This window comes from Betta splendens, chromosome 12 (assembly GCF_900634795.4).
Source record: "Betta splendens chromosome 12, fBetSpl5.4, whole genome shotgun sequence".
Taxonomy (NCBI): domain Eukaryota; kingdom Metazoa; phylum Chordata; class Actinopteri; order Anabantiformes; family Osphronemidae; genus Betta; species Betta splendens.
The window spans coordinates 7,214,059-7,238,155 of record NC_040892.2 but is presented as its reverse complement, the minus strand read 5'-3'; the positions used below and the strand labels follow the sequence as shown (position 1 = coordinate 7,238,155).

At 42.9% G+C, this 24,097-nt stretch overlaps 2 protein-coding genes across 2 annotated transcripts; both read right to left on the bottom strand.

Annotated features, from left to right (window-relative positions):
* Window positions 1-170: 170 nt before the first annotated feature.
* On the bottom strand, window positions 171-13,012 carry slc45a2 (solute carrier family 45 member 2). The gene is made up of 8 exons (XM_029168183.3): window positions 10,948-13,012; window positions 9,266-9,983; window positions 8,034-8,210; window positions 4,605-4,972; window positions 3,688-3,831; window positions 2,523-2,646; window positions 1,668-1,873; window positions 171-460 (listed from the first exon to the last, which is right to left on the bottom strand). Exons 2-8 carry the CDS (start codon window positions 9,735-9,737, stop codon window positions 239-241), a joined length of 1,713 nt encoding a protein of 570 aa, XP_029024016.1. The 5' UTR covers window positions 9,738-9,983; window positions 10,948-13,012; the 3' UTR covers window positions 171-238.
* Window positions 13,013-13,156: 144 nt separating this feature from the next.
* On the bottom strand, window positions 13,157-24,037 carry amacr (alpha-methylacyl-CoA racemase). Its single transcript, XM_029168187.3, has 7 exons — window positions 23,944-24,037; window positions 23,637-23,693; window positions 22,830-23,086; window positions 22,553-22,696; window positions 20,860-21,020; window positions 16,407-16,593; window positions 13,157-15,729 (listed from the first exon to the last, which is right to left on the bottom strand). The coding sequence occupies exons 3-7, from the start codon at window positions 23,074-23,076 to the stop codon at window positions 15,320-15,322; spliced, it is 1,149 nt and encodes a 382-aa protein (XP_029024020.1). The 5' UTR covers window positions 23,077-23,086; window positions 23,637-23,693; window positions 23,944-24,037; the 3' UTR covers window positions 13,157-15,319.
* Between the last annotated feature and the right edge of the window lie 60 nt (window positions 24,038-24,097).

Genomic DNA, 24,097 nt, shown 5'->3' with positions numbered 1-24,097 from the left:
CAAGTAGATAAATGACAAAATACCAAATAAAACAGCATAGTAATTAACTGATTATTGTGCTAGCTAATTAGCTATGAGGTCAGCTGTTGTATCAAAGAGGTCAGTTTGCCTATACATTTCATGGCTCCACCTCTTGTGAGAAAACTCATCAATATAAAAGACAGGACATATTAAGGATATAAAGATTCTTTATGTATTAAAACAATACCATTAAAATACTTTTATATAATATTCCAAATCATTCCACATATCTGATAAAGAGGGCGATGAAGATGCAGCCGAACAGGGACATGGTTGCAGCTGAGAGGACCACCACGATTACGCTTCCTGCCAGGTTCACCAGGGCGCCGAGACCCGCGCCCACCAGGATCTGAGCCAGCTGGACCATGCAAGTGAGCGCGGCGCAGTCCACCCCAGAGCCTCGCACGCTCTCACTGCTGCCTCGCAGCTTCTGTTGTTCCTGCATGCACAGCAGGTAGCGTGGAGGCGATCAGAGAGGAGGAGGAGGGAAGGAAAAAAAAAGAGAGAGAGAGAGAGAGAGATTGATGTCATGAATTTCTGTTCATACAGAAATGCTCATGGCAGAAAACCAGCATTGAGACAAACACATTAGCATCCGCGGTTGAAAACAGGACGAGACAAGCGGAGGACAGAGCCAGGAACACTTTTAGATCGGGCCACGCTAAGACAAAAGGCTTTTGGGGAAGAGATACACCTACGAAGCACAGTGAGGAGTTGGAAACATACTGTAACAGCCATAAAGCAGGAATTAGGTCATTCAAGGGTGTCTGCGTGTACGAAAAGGCACAAAAAAGTTGGTTTTGCTTTGATGATGACTATGCATTATATATAAATGATTACGTTTGGGAAGATTTTACAAGAATAAACTTGTTTGAATAATTCAGTTATTTATAATGAACTGTCAAATATGAATGATTATGTTCTAAAAGTGTCTGTTAATGTGCTTTCTTACTGAACTGAGTCTAATACAACCCAAGTGTCCCTTCGTCCACGCCTATAAACTGAAAGCTTACATTTGACTCGTCTTGTAAATCCTGCGTAAATTTAATCTCCTATACTAAATACATTTCTGAAACGCAGCGCAGACATGACAAAGATGATCCCAGTTAAACAAATAAAATTGAATTACAGGAGCAGAAAATCCGTTCTGAGCACGAAGCTCATTTCGAGCGCTCGCATCGCGCATTACTTCTGCAGCTCCGGGTGGAGTTCGCAGGGTTATCTCATGTTAACAACAGACGGCGTTCACAGAAAGTGGAAGTCTGGAGTTTACAAGAGGTCTCATGACCAGCCTTATGAAGTGCACAAGGACTGAGGCAGTCAGAGCCCCTACTATGGTTTGTTTAAAAAGTTAAAGGGAACCTCAGCAGAAAATTGGCCAACGACATTGATCTTAATTAAAAATCCTCATGGCTCTAAGGTGCTGTTATCGGTCACCTCTACCCCAAAAGAGTCCACGGATAATTTAACCTATTTACCAGCACACAGTGGCTGCCTGACAGTGTGTTGTCTGGCAGCCTCCATCCATCCACCAATTACCCAAACTGCTTTTCCTCTCAGGGTTTGTCGGGGCGTTCGACGTTCACACCCACGGCCAATTCCGAGTTGCCAATTAAGCTGCGGTCGCCCACCCGCCCGCCACCTACCTCCTCCTCCCGCTGGTACTCTGCCACCAGGTTGAATGGGATGGTGTACAGGGTGCTGGACATGACGCCGAACACGGTGCAGAGGACGAGCGTGGCGATGATGTTAGGGAAGAGGCCGATGAGGCTGGTGCCCAGGCCGAACACGAGGTAGCCCACGAAGTACAGTCCCTTCAGGCCGATGTAAGGGAGGAGGAAGCGCTGCACGTCTGAAAAAGCACAAGTTATAGATATTTGAAAGGCGACAGGCCCAGTGGGGGTGTTAACACCATTAATAAGGCACCGGGGCTTGTAGGAGCTTTGATGGCTGCCTGTGGGCGTTGATCAACACGTTTGATTGACAGCCGCTGGACTCCCTCGTGTGGTGCTTCAGTCCATACAACAAACAGCAGAACGCTTTCCTGTATGCTATCAATAATTCAGGGAGCAGCAGGAGGTGAGCGGAGGTGATGCTGAGGCCATGTATGCTTTGTTTATTCTTATCAACAGGCGGGTCCTGGTTTCCAGTTTAAACATGGCTCCAGCCAGAATTAGAATTTCAAGGCGAATTTCGCTTTAAACAGCGTAGAGCAGTGCTACGTGTTCCTCCCTTACACAGTTGCTAATATACACAGCTCAACGTGCCTCAGGGGGAAAAGGGAGATTTATCAAAGAAGCGCTGGTTAATCAATGCATTCAGCCTGAAATGCATTGCAAGAACACAGCAGTAATTTTCCACTGTGATCACTGTCCCTGCACAACCTCGACAGGCTTTCATTGACACGGCAGTCTGATTCTCCTGTGATTTAATCAGAAATAAACATGCGCCCGTCTCCCTGTCGCTCACACAGAAATGTTTTTGTGGGGCCATTTACGTACAGGAGTAGAGGGCAGAGGACACGGCGTTGATGCACAGCCCCCAGCAGCCCACTTCCACTCCCCTCTCGTACGTGGCATAGGCTGTGGAGTTGTGGGCTGCGTAGGGATTCCCCCTGTACACGATCTGCAAAGTGAGAAGTATAAAAATTAGAGGAGCAAAAGTTTGTCTATGCAGCAGATGGACAGTGAATCTAAGCCTAAGTCTATAACGCTGTAATGCTGTTTGCCTGATATAGATTTTGAATGCTGGCCTCCCTCTCCATTGCATGTTCCTTCTTTTACCTATTGCTCCACAGGGAGCCTCAGATTATACATTTCTTATCCGTGGAAACAAGGGCAGGGTATTGAAGTGAACCTCGGCTGCGTCGCGGGGTGAAGTTCACGCTTTGATCTGCACGCACACTGTGAGGCCACGAAGCATACATTAATATCACTCGTGTCAAGAGAAAATGACACACAACAAAAGCCGCCTGCCCCCCCACCCATTATCAGCTCGCACCCCACGCAAACAGACATTAATGGAGCATGATGCAGAGGCGTACCGCTGTGTGTGGCTCACTTCATCTTATGCATCTCAATTATTCACTTTAATTATTTAGAACTGTCACTTTTGAGATATTTCCCACTTTTAAGTTATGGCTTTAATGATCGTCAATAAACTATTTTCACTGAATATTGCAATTTTATTCTGTTATATTCTGCTACCATTAAGAAACCAGTAGTCACATCATCTGACTTTTAGGCTGTCTGGTTCTGATCCTTGATGCTTATCCCTACCCTGCTGTGCCTGCTGCTGATTACCTGGATCAGGTGTGTTCAGCCAATCAAAAGCTTGAAGAACAGGAACTGATGGAAAATGTTAAAACCATCCATCTGGTGCTTTCAGAGCTGTTTAAATAACCTTAATGCCAGTCTGTTCCCTAAACTGAGCTAACTGGTATTGTTCTGAAATTAATTATAATAGTGTTATTCATCAATTAGTACATTTCTGTTTAGTTGGTGCTCCGCTGAGACTGTTATTAGCAATCAATCAGTTGAAATATGACAGTCAAGCAAACTTTCCCCAAAGTACTAGGAACATTGGTGACAAGCAGTCACTGCATGACAGAAGTGTTTTTAAAGCGTCCTGCGCCGTGGCGATATGGCGGCACGCGCAAATCAATACCTGTCCCATAAAATCAGTGAAGAAGAGCATATTGCAGAGGAAGGCCGTCCATCCCAGCAGGTGACTGACACACAGGCAGCGGTAATGGCTTGGCATGTTGATAATAGCTTTCATCAGGGACCTAAATGTCATCCTCTTCTGGGCCTGCAGATATATCCAGACATCACAGACATCAGTGCCGGCAGCGTCGATGACTTGACAGGATTAACGAAATAAATAAAAATGTTTCCCAGCGTTTTCCCCTCGTGGCACTTATTACGCTCCCTCTAGTGGCGCTTAAGCCCACGGATAAAAACGTTCAAAGGTTTTCATGATGAATTAACATGTTTGCCTCATAAGGGCCTCAATTAGAATAACTAATTGGATCCAATGTAAAGATATCAGCTCTAGATTAAAGTAAGGACTTTGCTCAAGGGTCATAAACATAAAGGTTCCAGTCCACACTAAGGACATCTATGCTCCGACTCCACTACTGAATCACATTCTCTAAATTTCCCATTTAAAATTCAAAATGACTAACTGTGGAGTCAGCCTCTTCTGAGTCCAGCGTTTAATTAAAATTTTACACCAGGACACTAATCCTGATTAGTTTTACTGAGAAAAGCTCCAGCAGACATTAGCAGACCCAACGAAGTGCATTTAACTGTCTCACATAACCGGCAGAGCGGAGTCTGACCCTGTTTCCACATGTAGCGATGAGATACCATCTCTCAGTGGAGCAAAGATCTTTTCAAAGTGGGCTGATCAACTTTTACATTTTATTACATTACCTTCATAAGTTTATCTAAGTTTGCCTCTCACTAATGGATTTGGCAGAACACACACCATACTGGTATAGAAAGTCCTGTCTAACAAGACTGGTTTGATCCAGTGACAGGGGTCTCCGCTGTTTAACTGGTCGAGTCCATGTCACATACCTCCTTGTTTGGCTGCTTGGCACTGGATGTCACAGAATTAGCCTCCCCGAGGGCAGAGAAGGACCTCGGCCTAAGGTCTGTGACAGGCGCATGCCCGTTAGGAGAGATGGGCTCCTTAGCCAGCGTTCCGTAGCCATTGCTGTGGGACCCCACTAGGTGCAGGGCGCTGGTGGGCGCCGAGGCAGCGGGAGGCTGTTTCTTGCCCAGAGGTTGCTCTGGAATGCTGAAGAGGTGCACGATGAGGAAGATGCCCCACGTGAGCGCCGAGAAGAAGTAGATGACTTGGTACTCGGAGCCCAGCAGTCGACCCAACAGGGAATGTCCCCAGTCCATAGCTCCCACCAGGTAGCCACACGCACCCCCGAGGCCTGGAACACACAGCAGGAGGCTTAAACGCCATGGAGAGGGGGAACAGCAGCGCGAGCGGGATTCCGGATGCTTCCTGTCACTGTGTTGGGAAAGATAATCCATCAGAGTGATGCAGGGCCCACGCGGCCGGTGCACACACAGAACCAGGGTGCACAAATCACCGTGATGGACGCCACGTGCGCGCAGAGGAGACAGGTGGCGTTATCTCACCGCCATCTTTGTTTACGTTCGGCACTGCGGCGGAAATAAAGCGTACACTCCAATGGTAGATGTCGTTGGGAAATTTAGATCGAATCTGCGTCATGATGAGAGAGACCATAGAGTCAGCAGATAGCAAATATATTCTACTGCTTTATACTCTGTTCAAAGTATACTGACAGTAGACATATGAAGCAATTAAAGAACGATATCTATTCATTAAGTGTTTTAATAGTGACTGTAGAGATAGAATAAAATATATAAATAAATAAAAGTAATAATGGATAAAAAGTCATCCTTCATTGGTCTTTGGCTGATACATCAACTATATGTAGCTAAAGACCATTCTTGTGTATTAGCTGTGCAGAGATCCCACTAAGCATCAGTCTGGACCTACAGCGATGCACACAAAGAATGAAAGTGGCAGTTGGAGGGACGTTATGTCAGCAAGGAGCGGTTTGACGCGTAGAATCTATAAACTATCAGTTAATCTGAGGCAGCTTCAGCCGACTGCAGAGCGTTTTCCTGCGACGCTGAATGAGCCCAAAGGCGTTATGCATGCAGCCTAACGGCCTTCACTAACGTAATCACACGCTGGCTGTCACATTTAATCCTTCATTTGAATTGTGTTGCTGTCAATGACTGTCCAGTGCCTAGCGGAGTCTGTCGGGCCCTTATTGAAGCCCCAGCGAGTGAAATGCACGGTCGGTTTGGTTCTAGGCCCAGTAATTGACTGCGATGCTGACGTTTAAACTCCCAAAACTCAGGGACTAAGAAGAACTAACTTGACTAAGGTGAACATGTGCTCCATTGAATACTTTGGGGGCATTTTCTTTTACAGGTCCTGATAATGAATCTAGCATTAACAATATTTATATATTTATAAACCTTAAAATTAAAGCATTGATGCATACATCAGTGTAACTGCTTATTAACCGCATTAAATAGGGTTTTTTCTGTCGGCCAGAAACCAATAACAACTATCAGTCTGTCTAGAGCAAAATGAAAAGGCCCGACCACTCCCCCGGAGGCTATACAGCACCTGATAATAGCGTTTCACAGTTGGCATTCACTCCAAAAGGTTCAACGCGTAATTAGAAAATCACATTCGCAAAGCGCACGCATCACAGGGAAACACACGGTTCTCAGCGCTGGTGCTCGCTCGCATACCAGTGGCGGTGGGGGCGTCTTGAGGAGTCATGTGCTGGGCCTCTGTCTGAGCACATGACTAGCTCGGGGCTGGATTATGGCCTGACTAACATGCTCATACCACCCGGTACCTGCTGACAGCTGAGCGCGCTGGTGACGCTCACAGCAAAAACATCATGTCGCCCCCAGTACATTTGCTCCACAGTCGATACTATAGACACAGCACTGCCATTTAGGCACATGTACTACCTATACTACACACGTGTACTCATGGAATTCGTCACACGTGCTCTACAAAGCAACTCATCATGTGATACGGAGCTGTTTAAACCCAAACTACCCACTGTTAACTCATGCAGAGGAAAGAGATTCTTCAGCTGCTGCTTTCTAGTTCACTCCACTCGCTCCAGAGTTTCTCACACCCCAACGCTTCAAACTGTACGTAAACGTTACACCGGTCTACATTTTGCTGCTTAATAATCTTGCAGGCCCAACATGACCTATATTCATTCAAAACACCTGTCTGGAAAAAGGTCACGCACGTCATTTGAGATTGAAATTCACACTGGCCCTAAATCAGGGCTCGTATTAAAATATCGCTGATGTGCCGAAGGATTACGCATTGCACGTGGACAATATGAGAGACGTAAATGTCACAGATGCCCGTCTTTCTCTCAGAGATAGATGGCAAGTAACTCCACAATTGAGCATGGTGAAAGCAGAGGCTGAATGGAGCAGGGCTGGAGTCTCCACAATGCCTCTCTGCTCGGATGGAAAAAAAGATTATTGGGTTTCGAACACCTGCCGCTTGGTAAATGGAAATCCTCAGCTCAACCTGCGTCGACTGGGACCCGTCTGCATGTATGAATGACTGACATCACATTTCTTTTCACAGTGGGACCTGGAGGCTCAGAGACTTTGCTGCCTGTGGACATGGGCAAGTGTTTCAGCCATGAAGTGAACATGGTTTAATCTAAAAAGAAAAGGCCTATGTGGGTTTAGCAACAAACAGAAGTCTGGGAAATCACAGTAAACACAGTAAATCACGTTTTTAAGCTTAAGTTGGAGCTTTTATTCTGTGCTTATGTCTCTGTTCAAAAGCTAGTTTCTGACGATCTGTTCCGTTCTTGGCAGGTGGAGCAGCACAGCACAGAAAGCACCGCCACTGAAACTGTCTGCCAGAACGAATTCCAGCTGATGAAAGTGAATGAAAACATTACACTTTTGGAGTGTAAAACCAAAACAAAAGACACAAGAATGCTGTAATCTTCTTATCTAATTTTTTGTAATCAAGTGAAAAAACTTGGACTGGTACTGAAATAATCTTTAAATGGAAAATTGCCAAGAGACAAAGACGGCAAAGCCACGGAAACTGATGAAAGAAATCACACAATCCCACGTTTTTCAGCGTGAGCTCTTCCACCTACTAAGATCAAGACGCACCAGAACCAGTTTAACCCAGAAAACCACAAATGTATACATAGACACGGCACGCGCAACATCAAGAATGTACTGTGACTTCAAGCGACTTCAGACAGGCGCCCACTGCTCGAACACAAAGCAAAATAACATTACGTGGGCTGCTGAGTGCCCACGAGGCAGCTATTAGAAGTGACAACCGGCAAGACGATTTGTCACGCCGCAACGCATACGCGCATGCGCGGAGGCGGCGAGACCCCGAGGCGAGCCGGAGCGCGCGCGCGCGCCACCAACCTGTGAACAGCGCGTGGTAGTGCAGACCCCGCTCCTTGTCCTGGTGCGAGCACACGTCGAACAGGTAGGCTTTGATGGGCCCGTCGATGAAGTCCGCCGCGAAGTCGAACAGCACCACTCCGAGCATCACCACCACGATGGCCCACAGCCGCTTCAACGAGGCGTCACGGACCAGAGCTGCGGAGCGCGAGAGCAAACGTCTGCTCACTTGTTAAGCAGCAAATGATAATAATATGCTGTCAGTGAAAAATAATAACGAAAGGCAGTAAACTAATGGGCATATAAACAAAACACATACTGCACAGTGTAATTTAACATAAAAAGTTGTTAAAAGCTTTGAAAAAGAATTAATGACAGTAACAGAGTCTCATGTTTCTCATCAGAAATTACAGTGTCATTTATTTTCTGTTTCCAATAGACAAACAATCTTTAAAATCTCAATAAAGGTCGCGATGCGGTTCGACCCGACGCTGCTCCCCCTTAAAGTGACAGTGGCCGCGACAATGCAAACATTATGTCACACGATTCCCGAGGAACGTGGAAATATATAATCAGCTTATCCAGAGCAAGTCAGATGAAAGAAAACCACTGAGCCCTTATAACAGGGACTCAAGCAACAATCACCGCATTCAGAGCGCAAAACGTGCGTCTTAAACAAGATTATTTTCTTATGACCTACTTTAATTATATTAGAAAAATCTATCAAGCCCCTTTATATCCTTCTTTATATATTTATATATTATTATATTTCCTAATGTGTAGATGTTGGGTATGTTGTTCCATGACTATTCTAAATGTGATTAAATCTGCCCACAGAACGGCCTTAAATAAAAAAATAATCAGCGAGTCCCCACTAAACCCAACGTGTAGGAACACTGTCTGTGCCAATGGGCATCGGGTCAGAACCACTTCACTCCAGTCACAAGTTAGCGTGTACAGTGCGCGTGAGCCTCCGAGGAACTCATGCCCACACATCTAACGGGTTCTGTCTGTTTCATCTTGTGTCTAGTTTTACAGAACAACTCAGGACTCATGCATCTTTTTGAGCGTGAGGACACATAAAGATCAGACCAAGGTGTGGTCAGATTGCCCTCAGCACGGCCTGTTCTACAAAACGTATCATTTATTCTCTTTCATTCCCGCTGACTCAAACTCAGAACACAGGCTCACAAGAAACACAACCTCCTCATTCTGAAAGTCTAGCTCATCCTTTCCTGCCCCCCCCTCCTCACCTGAAATGATAGTGTCCCCATTGAGGAACAGGGTGAGTCCCACCAGCATGAGGATGCCCAGCGCTAGGATGTAAGGCCTCCGCCTGCCCCACACTGAGCGGCAGTGGTCGCTGGCCAGGCCGATGACGGGCTGCAGCAGGAAGCCCAGGATGGGGCTGATGAACCACACCAGGCTGTACAGGCTGCGGGGGAGGCCCACGCTCAGGAGCACCGGGGTGACGAACGCGGCCTCCACGGCGTAGCAGAATTCCCTTCCGAACATGACCAGCGCGTGGAGGACGAGGCGGCCCCGGGAGCGCCTGGGGGGCTCCACCACCCCGAACACGGCACCCTCCCCGCTGTCCATGTATTCCTCTTTGGAGGTAGTGAGGTCCGTCGAGTGCTGATGCAGGGAAGCGGGGCTGACTTTGCCGGGCTCCGGGAATCGGCACGGCTGAGGCCTCGCGGACTGGTCTTCTGATAAAAGGGTCATGGTTGACAGAGAGAGGGGAGGAAAGCAGAGGTAGGAAGGAAAAGGAGCCTAAAAAGGGACGACCGGAGAGCCGGGTGACGGACAAACAGCCAAACGCCCAGTCTTCACGCGGGCGCTCAGCTCGGGCTAATCCTCTCCTCTACTGCATAGCGGAGTAATGAGCAGGGGATCCGAAGCTTTGCCCCGCATGTGAAGGTCTGCCTCCTGGCCGCGGCCGAGCACGGAAGGACTCAATGAACAACAGAACTAGAGGGAGGAGAGAGAGAGCGGTGGGTGTATTAAGCAGATTACTACAGATGCCTTCAGTTTTCAAAGCAGCGTAGTAGCGGCCTGGGGCACTTCATGTGTGAAGTTTGTGATGAAGGGGCTTATTTATTCCTCTGTCACTGATTATGTGGCGACTAGTTAAGGTTCTGTTTGTACACAGACTGGTGCCACCAGACTGATACTGTATATACAGTACATATCTCATATGTCATGTATGAGTGATTCGTGCTTGTGCAAACTGGTTTTTATTTGCACACGTTTCAGTCAACGTCTGCATTTATTTCCCCAAAGTAACATACGAATCTCATTTTTTTCCACTGACTAGGTTCATTTGCACTAATGTCTTCCTGCTCTTGGGCTGAAGCTGAGCTGAAGGGAAGTGAACCTACATTTCTACCTTTTATCAAGAGATTTAGTACCAATAAAGTTAAAAATGACAAAGACTGTTGTAAAAGGTCCAGTTAATATTATTTTCACAATCAAGTATGTCATAAGAACTTAATCACAGACACAGGGTTCAATAAAAGTGTGTGTGAATCTTCCTTTGAACGTCATCATGACTTAAAGTTTAATATATTATCTTCCCAGTGTGGTCCGACTGAGCTGCATAATCACTTTCTGCACGTGTGTCCTCCTTAATCAGATCTAAGCCGTGGGACAAAGCAGCCTGCAGTGGTGTGTCAAAGGTTCAACGTACAGGCAATAAATGATTCGAGACGTCAGACAAGAGGCCGGTGTTCAGTCAAAACAGACGCATCTTCAACGGATCACTAGTCCGTGATGAAACGTCACACTTGACCTTTCCTGCAGGGAATTCAGTCATTCGAACATACTTCACTGTGCTTCACTGGTACTTGTTGTGCCTTTCCTGCATTTATTCAACAGCTGGACTTATTAGCAGCATGTCAGATAATGATTTTACACGCACAGGGCCATCACTCACCTCGGTGAGAAGAAGGGAGACGAGTGGCATCCATTCGACCACATCCACACCAATTACCCGACTAATGGCTTCATCGGGACGGACGGTCCCCTCTGAGTGCCGCACATCCTGAGCATGACGAGTGTTAGTCACTGCTGTGCGTGCCTCCTCCACTCATGTTCACCAGCTGAGGATGACATCCTTCCTGCAGAAACACATATGCATTCAAAGGTAATGATGAGCCTTTGATTAGGGACCACTTTACCCTCAGACCCATATGATGCGATAATCGACAGTCAGTAAATTCTCCTGCATCTCTTCTCCACCAGGTCGGACTCTGTGTTGAGCCGTCCAATTAAATGTGGATGTTTTGGAAACACGTTCACCACTTACCGTTACACAGAAAATAAAATGCCCAAAGCAGTTATTAAAAATTTAAGCGCATCCTTCCATCTTGTGCTTGTTCCCCTGATTTTGTATTGCGCTTGATGAGAAGGCTGATGAACTCGCATCTGACTCACAAGTTTAAAATAGAAAGCAACAGAACAGCGAATACAGAACGGAAGCCACCTTGAAAGCACAGGAGAAAGCTTCAGCAGCTCGGTTCCATTCAAAGGTCACGGGCACCTGGCATTTCCTCCTCTTTATATTGGGAAAGGCCAACCTCCAGGCTCCTACCACACCTCGGCCATGGCCCTCACAGTCGGTGACACCTTGTCACTGCAGTTGTCAAAAATCTATTTTCACCCAATGGAAATGAATGCAAGGACATTTGGCTCAACCAGGTCTTAAAGCGCTGTTAAATGAGGTGGGCCATTTATCCTTCAGATGATTTGTTCTTCTAAAAAAGTGCTTTTGTTCAAGTACCATAAAACACTGAGATCCATTGATTGAATAAATAGAAATGAATCTAATACATAAAACGTGTTACATTATAAATATATTAAAAATACATTAAAATGTTTGTGCAGATGCACATGTACTTAAAACCACAGGTCTTCTGTTGTTTTTCATCAGACCCGTTTTTAGAACTAACTGCTAAAATCAGCATGTCATTAAATATAGTGTTCCACATTGTAGACGCTCTCTCTAGTTCATGTGAGGTAATTTCTCGTCCTGTGTGTGTTAGTAGAGGGGACCTTTATCAAATAAATAATAGCTAAAATACTGGAACTATAGCAGGAAATCATCCTGTTGGAGAAGAATGAATCGTATGAAAAAGTTCTTCACGTAACCATGAAATCACAAAAGCTCCTTTGTGGTCGGCTACGTTGGCATTTAAGCTAATCAAGTGATGATGCATGTGATTCTTGTGGAAGGATACCGATCAGAAAGGAAGACACAAAGAAAACTTCTATTTAATGCTTTCACGTTAGGTTAAAAATATTCAATCAGCATTAACAAAAAAAAAGAATTACTTTACTTTTACTTTAAGAATTACTTACTTACTATAATACTTGCTAGAACTGTTAGAAACAGAGCCACTGATTAAAATGCTTCACATAATCCCCTTAAAATAACCCTGTGGTGCAATTAAATCCAGGATCAATCACTATCTGGCAACCCTGTAAAATAACATTTAACCCAAATTATTTTACACAATAAAAGATTCATCTAACATGACCACAGGTGGTTAATGTGTTTGGTCTGGCGCAGTGAGTCAGGGGTTCAGAGTCATGCCACAGACATCTCTCACGTGCTGAATGCGCCTAAAGGTCTTATGGTTTAGGCTGCTACGCAGAATGTAGTACATTCCTGATGAAAGCCACGGATCCATGAACTAATGTATTCGCTTTCATCCAAGTTAGGGGAAAAACTCTGTGTGGATCAGTAAAACACCTTTTCTAGCTGAAAAGCACAAAAATCACGAAATAAAATATGAATGAGATGCTGCAAAGGACTCTGTTTTTTATAGTAATAAATCTGGTCATTATTTTTTTATATAGATAACAAATTCTCTGAGCTTAAAGTTTTATCCGACCAGCTGTTGAGACGATTACATTAACAAGCAAATCCTCAAGCTGATTTCATTAATTGAGTATTAAACTTAACAGATAATTTTCGTTCTATTAATTACTTTTGTAAGAGTCCAGCTCTGCAAACCCACACGAGTCAAAGGTTAATCAGACTTTGCTCCTGGCAGTTTCCACTGGGACCATTTATTTCTTCAGCATTCCTAACAGTGATGCCTGTGGATTGTTCAAATTATGCACCTTGTCCTTGTAGGAAGTTGCTCTGCCAAAATGATTTTATTTAAGTGAATTCATCATCACACATTCCAGTCACCTCACGTCTATAATAGAGTATTAGTAGTAGAGTAGTTAAACCCTCAGCGATGTGGAAACAAACTATCCGACATGAGAAAAGTCTATGTGTTTGCGTGGGTGTCTGGAAAGACCTAACCATTAAACTGTTCAGTTTTCTCCTGCTTCACGGCTAAACTACATGTAAGTTGGCTACTTAGCTCATGACAAAATGCACCGTGGAATAAACCTATAATCTGCGCTGCATCCTATTACTTCAAATCCATAGGCTTAACTTGAAAGACTGACTACAAAGTCATTCCAGCATTTCACTTCTCGTAGCTGATTCAGGGTCACACTGTTTTTTGTGAACATCTCATTCATGCTGTTCATAGCAGAAAAACATTTATTTGTAACTTATTCCACGTTATATGTTAAATGTGTGTGACTGTTTTACCTATTTCTATATATCTATATATCTATCTTGTTTACAGGTACTTTTTGTGGGAATGACTGATTTAGTTTTTCATTATTTACAGACCTGCACTCTGAAGCAGATGTTGTGGAGGCTTATAAACACTAGAAAATAATTTGTCTTATTTTGCTCCTTTGGCCTTTCACATCAGTGAAAGTCATTAATTATCATTAGGTAACATCATAAGTACCATCACTTCAATATTTCATGTTAGGCAGCACCGCTGGCCTATAATGATGGAATGAATGACTGCCTCTCGTAGAGGTGAATACAAATTAATGAATTAAAATAAATAAAAGATTTTTAATGAGTGGACAAATTAAATATCTCCAACATTGCATTTTCTCCCTGAGGTGTTTTCTTCTTTTGATTTCAGAAAATCTGTGGTTTGCGCCCCGTGTGTGCATGTTTTCTCCAGCTTCCTCCCACAGAGGAAGGTTAGGCTGATCGGAGTGAGTGCTTCATCTGTCTCGATTTGTGGCCCTGTGATGTTGAACCCTGCCTCTCACCTGGCTGACAGCTGGAATAAGACCCTTTCACTTTGCTTTGGTAAACTTTTACCAACTCCAATGCATTATGTAAAGATCTGCCTTCGCTTGCAGTTAGTATGAACACAAAGCATACACGGACCTGTTACTAAGCCCCCTCCTAGCAGGAGTCAAGCTGATTTCTCTCCATTCTGCCAGAGCAGCGTGCATCTCTGAAGCTCAGACTTCACATCTGAGCGTGCATAAATATCTGGATGTCTTGACAACCCACTTAAAATGAACATTACACAGAACAGTAGCTTTTACAGTTATGGTGGTGAACAAAAGGGAGATATGTGAGCTGCGTCCCCTCCTGCGGTTCGTGTTTACCTGCACGGCGTTGTAATATAGATAAAGTCGTTCTCATTTACATAACTCACATCTTCTGTTGTCAAACGAAAACAACGAGCCTGGAATTTGAATGTGGATCACAAATACCACTTTTTAACCAGGATCATGCCCAGTCTGCAGGGAAGCAGATAAAGATCATTATTTCAGAATCATCAAAAGCAAAAATCAAGAAAATTCCACTGGGTAACGACAGCAGCCGTGCTGCGGCTGTTTATGCAAAATGGCAACAAAAGGAGAGATCAGAATGAAATGTAAAAGCTACAAGATGCTTTTTTTTCTTCCAAACTTTTACTAGGAAAGGAAACATAAGGTCATTACAGACAATATTGCCTAGAATTACTTTATTTTATTTTTCTAAACTAGCATAAGAAAAATAAAAAATACGTGTGAATAAATGAGATGGCACAAAAACAGATAAACCGATGTGACAAATTAATTAATCAACCTTTAACACTTTCAAATCAAAGCAGTGGCACTCAAAAGAAATAGCAAATACTGGACTGGAGTGAGGCGCAAGTGATGCTTGAAGATATAAAGCCTTTAGAATTCTTGTTCCTTGTCAGGAGTTAGTTTTGGGACTTGAAGAAATATTTCATGTTCACCAGTTTTATTTCTATCCATCAGAACTTCTTGCATATGAAAAGAAAGTACATTTCTTTAAATGCTTTTCATTTAAAACTATTTTTTAATCTCTCACTTGATCTGACATCACCAGGTTAAGCTTCTCTTGTCATTTCTTCTGTATCTGAAAGTTATTTATAGAAATTGGCTCAAACTAACTTTTCACATTAACTCCTCTACAACTTTGCTTTGACAGCATTACACACTACAACCCCTGCTGCAAGCATCTGGTTTATCTCTGCTGATGTAAAGCCGTACTCCTGCAGGACCTCAACTGTGTGTTCTCCAATAACAGGATCAGAGGCAAGACAAGGCTCTGCAGGGGTCCGAGACAGAACCGGGGATGGCCGGGGGCTCTCTTCCCCATTGAAGTCTTTGATAAAAGAAGCTCTTTGCTTGTTATGTGGATGTGAGCTCACCTGGTCAAAAGACAACACAGGTGTAACACAGGCATCAGTCCCGTCAAAAATCCTTGACCATTCCACCTGGGTTTTTGAAGCAAAACGCTCAGTGAAGATCTGTCTCAGCTCTGGCCAGCCACTGAAACTCATCTGATCTGGCAGTTTCCCAGCATCCAACTCTAAACCTTTACAAGACAGAAAGGAAAACAAAAACACCCGTCACGTTTGAGTAAGAGTCAAAACTTCCATTTTATACAAATAAAAAAAAAAGTGTTACAGCAGAGGAAACTCATTTCCTAGGCCCTCATGCTCTCAGACATTGGTTCATAGTTATTTACAAACAAGGCTCAATCAGGTTGTGATGGAAATAATGTTGATACAATCTTTCCATCTGTGCATCACTTACTGATATCTCAGAAAGGAAGATTACACGAATAAACAACCAAAATGTGTTTGTTACTCTATCTGTAATCAAAAGGCTCTTAGGTTTATTATACGCCAGTACCATCGCACCATCAGCAACTCTTCTGGCGACCTGTGTGTAATATGAGTCCCAACAATAAGGGCGAACAATGGCACGGAAAAGGCAGAAAAGCTGTTTGTACTGGGTGAATAAAAGACATCATTAAATGTCATGTTTGAAATTAAAAAGACGGTTTCCCTGGAACATCATGAGCATGTGCCCTAGAAGGTGATGTCTTTTCACATTTCTTTCAAAGTTTGGTACTGGATGTTTCATTTCACGCTGTGTTCTTACTGCGAATTGATTTTCCCAGGAGTTCAGTTATTTCGTCAGCGTCGAAGCGCTGGAACAGTGCGTCCTAAAAAAACGTTTTGACGTTCACATTCGCATAGTACCAACCTTTTAGTAGTTGTTTGTAGAACTGTGGTTCTATTGCGCCCACAGCCATGTACTTTCCGTCCGAGGTCTGGTAGGTATCGTAGAAAGGTGCTCCGCTGTCCAACATGTTCTCGCCTTTAGGGCCGTCCCACAGACCGAGACGACGCGATTTCCACACGAATGAACCGACATATGCGGCTCCTTCCACCTGAGGACAGTTAGACAAGAAAGCTTTAGGTTGAATTACTCCAGTAAAAAAGGACAAAAAAAAATCAAGAAAGCACAAAGATCTTGCAGGAAATAACAAAACAAACCCTCCAACTGTGTTGACTGTTCAGGTACTGATTGATATTTACTCATATAGGCCTTTAGAGTGGATTCAACTGCGGAGAACACCTCCAGATATTAGATGTACTCCAAAGAACAATATTATTACTATTTCATGGGGAACAAATCAATGAGGACAAGATAACTGTTACTGGCCAGAGCTTCAGGGGTTTAATAGTTATCTGTGCCAAACACTAAAGGAAAACTTTGAAAACCGATTTTCAATTGGGGTTGGCCAACAACCTTGGGTAATATTTAAGAATAAAGGAATACTCAAATTTCTCCACAATTTCTAAGCAGAGAAATTATCATTGATTCCTCTAACTAGTCCTCCACACCTAGGCAGATAGTTTGCCGTGGGCTCAGAAATTACAACTAGTGCCTTCCTGGTTTCCTCTGTACCTGCCACAGCAACAATCAAGCTGAGAAGGGGCGGGGCCAGACAAAGAGGAGCGGGGCCAGCCTTCTCAGTCGACCATTGTTTTTCCTCGAATACGCGTACAACACAAATATTTAATGGCCGGAGGTCCCACTGTAGATTATTTAGAAGCCAGTGAGTTCTTCAGTACAGTCTGATGTTTGTGGTTAGTTGTATGAGCTTGTATGATAATACATACATACCGACATGGTTTTGGTCAACCCCCTTTTAAAATCGGTGAAGTTTTCTTTAAGGATAATGTATTAAACATGTAATCTGAGGTAAAGCAATGAGATGATTCTTGTGAGCTCTACTTTTGATGCTCTTCAATCATAAAACGCACATTTGTGAATTACATACATACAATAATCTGCTTCATATTATAATTTTTGACTAGTGTCAAGTGCCAAACTATTCATTAAAAACAAGTCATTTCTATGAGAAACTAAACTATAGTGAAATCTCAGGTATATTTATCATAAGATTCACACCTGTGGACAATTTTGAGGAAATTTACTAAACGTGTCAGCCTTTTGTTAGAGTCCCCATTTCCCTGCATGCTGGCATAGGTTCCAGCCCACACAGACCTTGGAAGGATACAGTAGGCAGTTATTGAAAACGGATGGGAAAGTGGATCACAATGATTTCACTGACAACATGCCTTTGACTGCCTGTGATTGTATCTGGCGCCAGCGTGGGCATGGAGGGATCACAACAATGAAATGGGTCCCACTGACACACACTATACAGACCAGTTGTTTTTATGCCTAAATACACATCTGGTTCATAATGTCAGAAATAATTTGTCATAGACATAATTGCCTGGTCTACTGCATACTGATAATCACAAGATAAGGTGCTATATTACTTCTGCAGTCTACTTTGAATCATTCCAAATCTAAAAATATTTCCTATTGAATAATATCTTGCCTTCCTTAGTGTCAATTATAAACTAATCAGTCTGTACAAAACCAGTTTGTTATTCTCAAGGATAATTTCATGAGCAGCAGCCTGACGAACAGAAGAGAAGTGCAGGTGGACTGAGGTGAACACCAGCACTGAATGATTGTGTTACAGCTAAATCTATAATAATGTTATATGAATAAAGGTTTTTGATTTTTTGTACATTATGGAAATCTTGACTTACACTAAATTGAAGCAAACAAGGACAAAAATAAATTGCTCGCAACTATACAGAATCTAAAACAGTCAATAAAGCAATGACATGTGACCAAAGTACGACTGATTGGAAATATGCTGCACCAAAGACATAACTGGTGAAAAGCAACAACAGTTACTGTAGCTCTACCATGGGACTCTGCATCAATTCACCGTGCCCAGCCCTCCATCACCTTGCTCTGCTCCACTTGGCACTTAATACATTTACATTAAATGAGATTGCTCCATAACTTACTTATCAAGTTAAAATGACTCAGATTATACAGTGAGATAGACATTCATTTAGAAAAGAATGCCACAGCATTGCTGTTCAATAAGTCTGGATTAAATAAGTGCTTTAGCACTTTATGATTCATACTGGGGGAAAAAGTATTTTAACAAGTTAAATGCTTAAAAATAACCAGAAGTACAGACCTAACAACAAAAAGCTGTCTTTCATGCGCCATTCTGGGTTAGACACTAATAGACACTACACAATACACTAACCCTGTTCAATACTGTGCATAAACAGAGGGATTATGCTTCTAGGTGCATATTTACTGTATATGATGTAGTGTTTCCCTCAACTTGTAGACAAGAATTTCAAGAAGCCTCATTGGCATGTACATGTCATTTTGTAGGGAGAGGTTATCAGGGGACACCCTCACAGTGAGTCAACATCAATCCATCTATGGTTTATCTTTGAGTAATGAATGCATGTTTATGTCCCACTGCACAAAGTCTACTGGATCTGGGAGTGAAGCATAGAAACCGTGCAGAAGAACATTGTGAGAGCAGCACACTGCTCTCCTGAGCTTTCACCAAGATAAATAAAGGCTGTGCAATGACGTTCAGTTGAATAAACATCTAATATAACAAACTGAAAGAATAATTCCTTCCAGGTTGTCGGTAGCCAAGTGTCATGGCTGCATGAAAATACATGGAATATTCAATAGCTTAAAAATCCTACAGACAAGATAAACAAGGAGTACTGTATTTGTTTACTGGAGTACATGTTGTCTAGATTTTACATTCAATTAGCCCAATAAAGCTTTAATTCAATAGAGTAATGAAGACCCGCAAAATTCAGTTTAACAGTTGGCTTTAAAACAAGAACTAAAAAGAGACATTACGCAGTCAAAGCTGTGTATTTCCCCTATGCTTTAAGGAGAAACTCCACTGGCTCACACATACACTAAACGCAAGTTAAGCCATCGTGAGAAAGAATAAACTGCTTAGACATGAGTTGACAGACATGCACATGTTGTGAGCCAATTCAAATAACTCAAAGACAGGAGATTTTTATGACAGCCTCTTAATGACAGCTCTATTTCAGATGTGTCACTTGCACATTGTAATTTTGTCAAATACAAAGACACTAAATGTGAGTGGTTGAATACTGGCTTAATTAAGAAGAAAGGGACTAAAATCCCCAGCAGGATTAAATGTAGAAATGGCATCAATGCTGCACTGTTTTTAATAAGATAACACAGAAAATCACATTTATTTAAAAAAAAAACGTGTTCTAGTCTCTGAACTTTATACAGTAAAATGACAGACCAGTTTATTAAAAACAACTGTTCCCTGGTACAGTAGCATCATGTCACTCAGCTGAGTGGCACTACTGCATAAATAAATAATAATTTCAAGTTTAGGATTTAAGAAGTTTCGTGTATTCAGGAGTTCATTAAAAGTAGCTCTGCTTTGCAAACTCTAAGCTCCACTGCACATTATGTATGTCAGGCACAGACGGATTCTGAGACTTTGATGTGCTGTTCAAATAACTTTGCTAAGGGCTGTCCAACTGATCATCTGTCCCACTAAATGTGATACTGACTCAACGTTTGCCACATTGCAGTGCACCTTTGCTTTCAGCCCAGACTTCCTAATATGTTTTTAGTCCCCCCCTGCTGTCCCTGTAGCTAAGCATCCTGATGCAATGCTCTAGTATTTTACAAAGCTTCTCTATTGACGTTTGCTTGACTTTGGTTTGGGAAAACCGTTTGAGGGTTCTCTTGTCAAAGCAAGATTTGAACAATTGGTCCATTTGCAGTGCAACTCTTTAATGAGCAGCTCCTCGATGGCAGAAGAGTACGAAGAGACAGGGTCTTGCTGATGCTGTGACTGAAGAGGCTCAGAGTGATGGCTTTGTGAGATGCTCTCTGATGTTCTTACAAATTTAGGTCGAGCTCTGGATATACCGTATGTTTTTAGACTTTTCAGCTAATTAATGTGTTCTCAATGTATTATTTCATGGTGATGGAAGTGTGCTTTAAAGCCGTTACTCACAAGGGAGAAAAAGTGAACCTTGAACACACACACACACACACACACACACACACACACACACACACACACACACACACACACACACACACACACACACACACACACACACACACACACACACACACACACACACACACACACACACACACACACACACACACACACACACACACACACACACTTATGTAAATGAGTTTTTTTTCCTTTCTCTTCTTTCAAAGCAAAATGCAAAGTGAAGCAGTGACTTTGCACATGTCTGCAGGAGTCTGATGGCATGCTTACCATGCTAGCATCAATGATCTGTCCTTTCCCCGACTTTGTTCTCTCCAGCAGCGCTACGACGATCCCCAGGGCACACGTAAGGCCCCCGCCTGCAAAATCGGCTAACAGGTTCAATGGCGCGTAGGGTTTTTCTCCGCTGCGACCCAGCCGGGACAAAAGCCCTGTGACAGGAATGATGAGGCAAGAGCTTCACACCAAATGCACTGACATGCTCACAAGTGGAGGAACAATAGATACTGTAACCTGTCAGAAAGATGATCAAAGCCAAAGAATCGCGGATATGCCATCTGATAACATCTAACAGAGATTTAAAATGTGTGCGACGTTACAGGTACAACAGAACATAACACCTTCACAGATTTATGTTAGTTAGTTTGACAAAAAATAGCTTTCTTTGTGGATCCATGGTCCAACATTTGTTATCATGCAAATATCACAGAAAGCCTTTAAAAAATGCACGCATACTTCTAGTTCCTCCCTTTTTTCTTGCTTTCTTAGAATGCCAATTAAAGAGACATCCCCACTGAGGCTGGAGTCCACAAATATGTCCTTATTCAACTTGTCTGTTTTTGTCTGTCTGGACAGTAGAGACCATACAAAACGTTGTTATAAGAAAAAACATAATCACAGGTACTTATTCTCACCAGGTTGGTCCCCTGATATTTTAATATGGTCTTAATTGTGAGCTCTTTTGTTTTGCTAAACACAGGTTTGCAGATTAATGAGCCGAGAGCCTTTTAGTCAAACAATAAACTGTTTATTAGCAGCCACTGGAGTGGGAGTGTTACAGAACTGTATGTTCTGTAAGATGGAAAGAGAAAGAACAGTAGAGTATTTTAGAGGACTAGCTCTAATGTTGTAGATTTGGAACTTAAACAGACTTGAATTTTATAACCCCCGGTGGTATCTATAGCTTGGCACACAGCTTTATGTGCAATAAGCTCAATAGGTAGGAGACTCTTTTAGCAGCCTGTCTTTTGTCACTGGTTGAAATACCAGACAGCCTCAGCAGGACATGTAATGTTCTGTCTCTTTGCAGCCAAAGACACGCACAAGATTAAAAAGATCACTCTTCAACCTTACTGAGCAACCACAAGGCAACTTTTCATTGTTAACACACTAGTGACTCTGACAGTGTTAATCAAATAATCTTGCTGTAGAACATTTCACTCTTGTGGTCTTGTTGTTTTTTTAATTTGATCTACTTTATATTCCAGAATTAAGCCCCTTGCTAATTGAGGACTCCAGTGGTTAACTTCATAAAATCAGTCGGATATATATTATTAATAATTCTTGTTTTATGCTGCTCATTAGAATGAAACGATTAATTAGGCTTAGTGTTGATTGCAAATCTTTGAGCTACTTTAATTCTTAGATGCAAACTTTGGACTGGGCATGGAATTGGTTCCAATTTCGAAGGTCAAGTCAAGCACAAAGAGAGCACTGAGCTTGCTATGAACAGAGACTCAACCAACTCTATTTTGCAAGGTCACTCTACACAGCACAAATGAAAGAAAATGTCAACTCATGGACAAAGTCAGCATGTGTTCATGACCACGTGCTGAAATTCAACAATCGCGTGCAAAAGCTTGAAAGACAAAAAGGAATTTCAAAATGAAACACACACACAAAATGGAAGCCCTCCTTCTCCTCAGGTTGTAACAACAGCCAAAGTCAATATGTTCCCCATTACCTGACATGGCAAGGTAGTTAATATCGTGACCAGCTGTGGTGGCATAGGTTCCAGTTTGTCCGTACCCTGTCAACCGAGCATACACCAAACGAGGATTTTCCTTTAACAGCTCCTTTGGACCAAGGCCCAGCTTCTCCATCACACCTGGAAAACACTCAGTCTGTGTCAGTCATTTAGCTTAGGATCTCATAAACTGGAAAATCTCTGCAACCTTTAGGGACATGTAATTTTGCAACTGTAAAGGTTAAGCACAAAAAAATTTAGTTAGTGTTCTGACCTTTACGATAAGGTTCAAGGACCACATCAGACTGGACACAGAGCTTTCTGAGCAAAGTTACACCCTCTGTGGACTTCAGGTTGATGGCCACTGACTGTTTGCCCCGGGACTGTGTGTCAATAGCTGTGGCCATCTTGGTGCGGTCCACGCGGATCACCTTGGCTCCAAAGTCTGCCAAGATCATGCCACAGAACGGTGCTGGAGCCAGACCGGCCAGTTCGATAACCCTCACTCCAGCCAGTGCCATGATGAGGAGACTGCGAGGAAGAACAAAAGCAGGGCTCACTGCAGATTTAGAAGCACTGAAATAACGACCGTTTTAACAGCAGCAGTCTGTTTCATGTTCACCCTCCAAAGCTCCAAAGCTCCTGTGGTTAATTTTGTGTTAATTAGAGAACCTTTATAACATCTACGGTCCATGGTCCAGTTTCTATTACTTGACTTAATCCTAGAAGCGTCAGTAGAGTTGTTTCTTTTGTTTTATTGTTGTATAATATCAAATAATATATTCATTATATGTGGTACTAGCTACGTCACTTTGTCGTTGTCTACATGTGTGACTCAAATCTCATATTAAAACCAGCTAATGCAGAAAAGCATGAGAGTATCCCAGCGGTTTCTACAAAGCACAATGCGTTGGGCAGGTTGCACTTTGACCAGAGTGACACGGCCAAACACTAACAGACTGTCACGAACAACAAAAATAGTGTTGTGCGAAAGTTACGTTACAGTGATGTATACACCAGGCTGTCAACTTGTAGTCTTTAATGTAACCTTATTAAGTCGCCGTGTAAGTAAAAACGTTACCTGCGGTGAATGTTTGTGTTCCCGGGGACACCGGAGCCTCGAATTGAGGCGACCTTCCTGTGGGCGGAGCCAATGAAAGCCGTTAGCCAATAAGAGTTCGACAGTGTGAAGTTTACGATGCGGAGTTCATGCTAACGTTAGAACAAAAGTATACAGTACAGAAAGTCTTTACACATTCGATAAAGCAGATATCAACGCATTCGTACAGTAGCTTAAAGCAACGCCATTTTCTGTGAATTATTCAAAATTATTATTACCGCATAAATCCCTAACGCACCATACAAAACGAGTCCTTGTGTATACTCACCTGTACAGCTTGTTGAGATTTGACTTATTGCGTATAGACTGATTTGATAAACTGGCGGTTTACTGTTGACTCCGCCTGTGCGGGACTGATCGGTGTGTCAGGGTTAGAGAATAAGACGAACCTGTTTCAGTGACAGCTTCCCAGTGACCTGACG